The 6,000-nt window shown below is 45.2% G+C and overlaps 1 protein-coding gene across 2 annotated transcripts in view; it reads left to right on the top strand.

Annotated features, from left to right (window-relative positions):
- Positions 1-2,031: 2,031 nt before the first annotated feature.
- Positions 2,032-6,000, top strand: part of trappc8 (trafficking protein particle complex subunit 8) — a 170,873-nt gene continuing 166,904 nt past the window's right edge. Inside the window, exon 1 of one of the 2 annotated variants that reach the window (XM_078215640.1) lies at positions 2,032-2,363. In XM_078215640.1, the coding sequence (XP_078071766.1) occupies positions 2,207-2,363 (157 nt within the window). In that variant the 5' untranslated portion in view covers positions 2,032-2,206. The remainder of the gene's footprint in view (positions 2,364-6,000) is intronic. The other variant, XM_078215641.1, reaches the window with a different exon arrangement.

The raw sequence follows: 6,000 nt of genomic DNA, 5'->3' as shown, positions 1-6,000 counted from the left end.
GCTGTGAGGCAGCAGTGCTAACCACTGTGCCACCATGCCGCCCTAAACTGAGGCTGGCTGTGCACAAACTGTCTGCTGCATTTTTGTTTAGTCATGCATGGGACATAAATGTTGCTGGCTGGGCCAGCATTTATTGCCCACCCCTAGTTGCCCGAGGGAAGTTGAGACTCAACCACATTGCTGCGGCTCTGGATTCACATGTAGGCCACACTAGGTAAGGACGGCACATTTCCTTCCCTAAAGAACATTAGTGAACCAGATGTTTTTTTCCGACAATCGACAATGGTTTCATCAGTAGATTCTTAATTCCAGATATTTACTGTTGAATTCAAATTCCACCATCTGCCGTGGTGGGATTCGAACCTGGGTCCCCAGAACATTAGTTGAGTTTCTGGATTAGTAGTTTGGTGATAATACCACTAGGCCATCGCCTCCCCATTTCCCTTGATTCCCATTGACTTAAACTTTGGTGGGATTCCTTCATGCCACACTCGGTAGATGCTGTCAAAGGCAATTAATCTCACTCCTACCTTAGGCAACACACGAGCAGATGCCATATGGTCAGAATACTTCAAAAAAGTCTATAACCAGAACTGGCAACTGAACTGCACACACAGATTGTTCCTTGTTTTAATGGATTTGTAAGGATCTTCACTCGTTGTGCTTATGATGTGAGACATTTCATTTCCTCAGGTTGCCAGCCCCATTTATGATGACAGACAAGTTGATGACTTGCTAAAGAACTAGGAGAGAGAGAGGAGGAGATATTACACACTTCCAGAAGGATGTGGAAGCTTTGGAGAGAACGCAAAGAAGGTTCACCAGGATGTTGCCTGGTCTGGAGGGTGTTGGCTATGAGGAGAGGTTGAATAAACTCGGATTGTTTTCACTGAAAAGACAGAGGCTGAGGGGTGACCTGAGAGAGGTCTACAAAATTATGAGAGGCAGAGACAGGGTGGAGAGTCAGAAGCTTTTTCCCAGGGTGGAAGTGTCAATTACAAGGGGCACAGGTTCAAGGTGAGAGGGGAAAAGTTTAAGGGAGATGTGCGGGGGAAGTTTTTCACACAGAGAGTGGTGGGTGCCTGGAACGCGCTGTCAGAGGAGGTGGTGGAAGCAGGCGCATTAGCAACATTTAAGAGGCATCTGGATGGATACATGAATAGGGAGGGAATAGAGGGATACGGACCGAGTAAGAGCAGAAGGTTTTTTTTAGTTAGGACATCATGATTGACACAGGCTTTGGAGGGCTGAAGGGCCTGTTCCTGTGCTGTGCTGTTCTTTGTTCTCTTTGTGCTTTAGCAGTGAATTGGATGCTCTGGAATTCTCTGTCTGAAAGGGTGGTGGAAGCAGATTCAAAAGTAACTTTCAAATGGAAATTGGATGAACAAACAAAGAACTTGCATTTAAGTAGCACCTTTCCTGACCTCAGTACATCCCGAAGCACTTTACAGCGAATGATATTGTTTCAGATTGCATTGCAATGGAGGTAGATTTGAAGCAGAAAGGTTTGCAGGGCTGTGGGTGTGGAATTGATTGGATAGTTCTTTCAAAGAGCAGCCTGAGGCACAATGGGCTGAATGGCCTGCTGTGCTTTGTGGGTTGCAGTTCAGATGTGATTCTTTCAACAAAAGGAGTGTACATTCACTTGTTTCCACAGCTGGTGTCAGTGGGGCAAACTTGGTGCATCCTGAACAGTAACTGCAGCAAGCTGCTCCCAGATTGACAGGAGCTGCAGTGACAGCTGGAATCTGGGCTTTGGGCACAGTGCGCAGGCGCGCGACCAGGGGGCGGGGCTAAGTGACTCTGAGCGGCAGGTCCCATGACGTCACCACCTTCAGGTTGATTGACATGCGATGCGTGAGCTCCGGGTGACGTATGCAGTCGCGCGCTCCTGAGGCGGGCCTTCGTGACGGCGGGCGGACGCAACGTCCCGTGACGGTGGTGCGGCAGGTGGAGTGCGCAAGCGCGCGGCTGGCAGGCCGGCCGGCCAAGGAAGGGGCGGGTCTTAGATGACGCAAGGCGACGTGACGTGCTGCGTCAGCGGCGCCAATCACGTGACGCGGGGCCGGGCGGCTGGCAGATTGTGTCCAACATGGCGGCGCTCGGCCTCGCCTCCTCCTGAAGGAAGACGCTTGTTGTCTCGTCAATAAATTAGGAGGCCGTTCCCCATCACCCCGGCCAGTGCCTGTGTGTCCGAGCCCCGGGGATGGCTCAGTGCGTGCAGAGCGTCCAGGAGTTCATCCAGGACACCTTCGTGCCCATGGTGGCCGTGCTGTGCAGCGAGGCGGCCGAGAGCTCGACGCGGAAAAACAACCTGAGCTTCGCCGAGCTGGTCCGTCCCTTCTGCCGCCTCACCTCCGAAGGTTGGTACCGGGAGGGAGGGAGGGAGAGAAGCTGCTGGGCCTGGTCCCGGTTCCCAGTGGGGTGTCCACATAATCCCTTCCGTCTGTCACTGGAGCCCCGGGCTGGCTGGCTGGGAGCTGAGCTCCCCTCTTCCCATCACTGGCCTGTCAACCGGCTCTGGGCTCCTGGCTCTAATACTCTCCACAGCACACAAGTGGCTTTCTTTATCTTCTAGTGACCGACCTGGATAGCATTCTTGGCTGGAGCGAACGGCCTGTTCCTGTGCTGTCTGCATTCCCTGCAACGTCTGCAGTTTGACAGGTGTACAGAGAGAGGTGGCTTGAAATGTGCTAGTTTGTATTGAGGCACCCAGAGTTTGGAGAAAGAAAGCACCAAGTATTTACAGCCAGAAAATGCTCTGAGTACTCAACAGGTCTGGAAGTATCTCCTGAAGAGAGAAGTAGAGTTAACATTTCAGGTCAACTATATTTTATGAAGATGGGAGAAAGTTACAGATATCATGGGTTTTAAGCAGGGAGATATTGGATTTCCAGAACTTGCATATCTATTTGTGACAAAATATTGAAACTCTGCTGGATAAACTCAACATGTAGGCCTTGTTAAGTTTGGTCCAGGCAGGTCTGCTGAGGCTCCAGTGTTGTGTTTGAAATTTAATCTCCTGATCAATAAACAACAAAACTCTGAAGTTGCTCTGGTCTGCTTGTTGCTTGTAACGTGAAGGGAGGATTTATACTTTAATACTCAACTGAATATATTTCGATCTAGAGTATTTGGAGTCTTATAACCAAGAGAGAGTTATTGGTGTTTGTGGGTGTGTCATTGCTGATTTAAAAGGAACAAACCATGGAAGGATTTTTAAAAATAAGTATATTGCCACTTTATGTAAAAATCATGCAAAATTAACACCCTTCCCAGGAAGGAAGTGGCTGCTCTGTGCACAAGTAGTGCATGTCACTTTTGTTCTTCAACTGAAAGCTGAGATGAGGATGTAATCCATGGTTTTTATTTCCTTTTAAAAGCTTAACGGTAGTTACATTTGAGTTCAGTAGTTCTAACCAATTGACCAGTTGTCTGTTCAATTATGGAATTATTCTTGCTGATATTTTGAGTTTTATGCTGCATCTTTGATATTGGTGTCTGTTTTGATGGCCCATTGTAGCATTGAACTGATAAACGTGTGCTGGCATTAAAGTTTGTTAATGAACACTCAAGGAGTAGGTATCGCAAGGAATATGTATCCGTTGTGGTATTTGCAAGTGCATGGAAGCAGCACCACCTCCCTCCAATTCCTCCTCCAGTTCTTGCACAACATCCTGACTTGAAAATATAATTTTTATTTGTTCATAAGTGAATATCGCTGGCAAGGCCAGTATCTATTGTCCATCCCAAATTGCCCTTGAGAAGATGCTAGTGAGGTACCTTCTAACTATGAAGCTAGTTAGGGCATTTAAGGGTCAGCCATATTGCTGTAGACATGGAGGCAAATGTAGGCTAGAACAAGTACAGACAGCGGTGAATGAACCAGGTGCATTTTTATGACAATTTGGTAGCTTCATGTTCGCCATTATTGAAGTTTCTTATTTCAGATTTATTAATATTGAATTTAAATTCCATCATCTACCTAGTGGGATTTGAACTCGTGTCTTTAGAGCATTAGTCCTGGTCTCAGGACTACTGGTCCAGTATTCGCTACAATGCTACCATTCCCTCTTGCCTTGCTTTCATCATTGCTCGGTCAAATTCCTGGAATTCCCAGCTAACATCACGTTAGGTGTCCTGACACCAGATGGATTCCAGTGGGTGGCTCACCACCACCTTTCCGAGGGCAATTCGAGATGGGCAATAAATGCTGGCCTAACCAGTGACATCCTGTGAATGTGTAAAAGAAATTGCAGGCTATGCTCAATCTAATGAATTATAAATAGATTTAATGAACCAGTGCATAAATCTTGCATAATTTCCTACTTTTGTTCCTTTATTCTTTTTCCTCAAGTTTCAGTATCCCAATAGTCTAATGCACAACCCCAGTGCATTTTCAAAATTGTAGTGCAGTTTGAAATTAGTACAGCTCCTGATATCTTTGAATTTAACTGTCATCAAATCTTCCGAGTCTGCACCTGCTTTGCAAGAACAGAATCATCCAATATAAGCATCAGTGTTTTGTGCCATAGCTTGTTCTTAGATATTTAAAGCAACAGAACTGTGTCTGTGTGCTTTGCATTGTATGGTGGGCACCCATTTCTGGCACGTGTATTCAAATTTGTGTTCTCGAGTTAACTCTGAGGTTTCTTCCCTCCCTTAATTTGAATTTTTAAGCAAGGAAGCAATAGTGTTAAAAATTTAACTTGGGATAACACAGGGGATGCTATTCAGTTCTTAGAGTCTGTTTGGCCTCTTTCAGAAAGCAATTCAGTTAGTTCCATTACTCTGCTCTCTCCCATAGCTCCGCTATCTTTTTTTCTCCATGTATTTATTTAGTTCCTTTTTGAAGAAAGACTCATATTTACAACATTCTTTACATGACTACTGGATGTTTCAAAGAGCTTTATAACCAGTGAAGAACGTTTGACATGTAGTCACTGTTGTAGGTAATGCAGGAGCCATTTTGCACACAGCAAGCTCCCACAAACATTAGTGTGATAATAGCAAGGTAGCGTTTTAGTATTGATCGTGGGGGTTAATTTTGATCAGGCCACTGGGTTAACTGAACCTGATCTTATTTGACGTAGTGTCATGGCATCTTTTGTGTCTACCTAAAAGGGCAAAAAGGGTTTTGATTCAATGTCCCGTCCAAAAGATTCTACCTTGGGACAGTGCAGCACTCCCTCAGTACAACATTGGAGTGTCAGCTCTGAAGGTTAGTGTTGAATCTGTTTCCACCATCCTGTGAGACAATTCAATTCCAAGTCCAAACCACTGTTTAGTTTTAAAACAAAATTCGCCTGTCATCTGTGATATTTTGTCCATCGCCTCAAGTCTGTGTGCTTCCAGTCCTTCACGATTGGAAATAGTTTATTTTTGTTTACTCCATTTTAACCGGTTATGACTTTATACACCTATGAAATCTCATCTCTTCTCTTTTCCTCCTCTGCTCGAAAGGGTAGCAACCCCAGTTTTTCCAGGCTGTTTACATACTGTAATCCTTCATCCTTGGAACCTTTCTAGTAAATCCCTTTTGTACTCTCTCCAAAGCCTCATGCCCTTTCCAAAGTGTGCTGGCCAGAACATGTTTCTGGACTGTGTTGGTGTTTTAATATAGGTTTAGTATTACTACCTGGCTGAATTGTATGTCTCTATTTATAAAATGCAGGGTCCCATATGCTCTCAATTGATTTGTTAACCAGTCCAGACCATTGAAGATTTGTGCACAATCGCTCCCAGGTCTCTGATCTTGCACCCCCTTTAAAATTGTGCCATTTAAATTGTATTGACTCTCCTCATTCTTCCTACCAAAATGTAGCAACTATGTGGAAAGCTGAATCAATGATCTTTAACTAAAGGCATACATTTTAATTTGGTGTAGTCCAAATATTTTGCACAATATGTTGACTATCCTTCACACTATTGCATGTTTTTAAAAAAAACACTTCAAACTTCACCCCCCCCCCCCCCCCCCCGCCTGCCGCCGCCGCCTTT

Source organism: Mustelus asterias, chromosome 7 (assembly GCF_964213995.1).
Source record: "Mustelus asterias chromosome 7, sMusAst1.hap1.1, whole genome shotgun sequence".
In the NCBI taxonomy this organism is placed as follows: Eukaryota; Metazoa; Chordata; class Chondrichthyes; order Carcharhiniformes; family Triakidae; genus Mustelus; species Mustelus asterias.
This window is presented reverse-complemented; position numbering and strand designations above follow the sequence as displayed.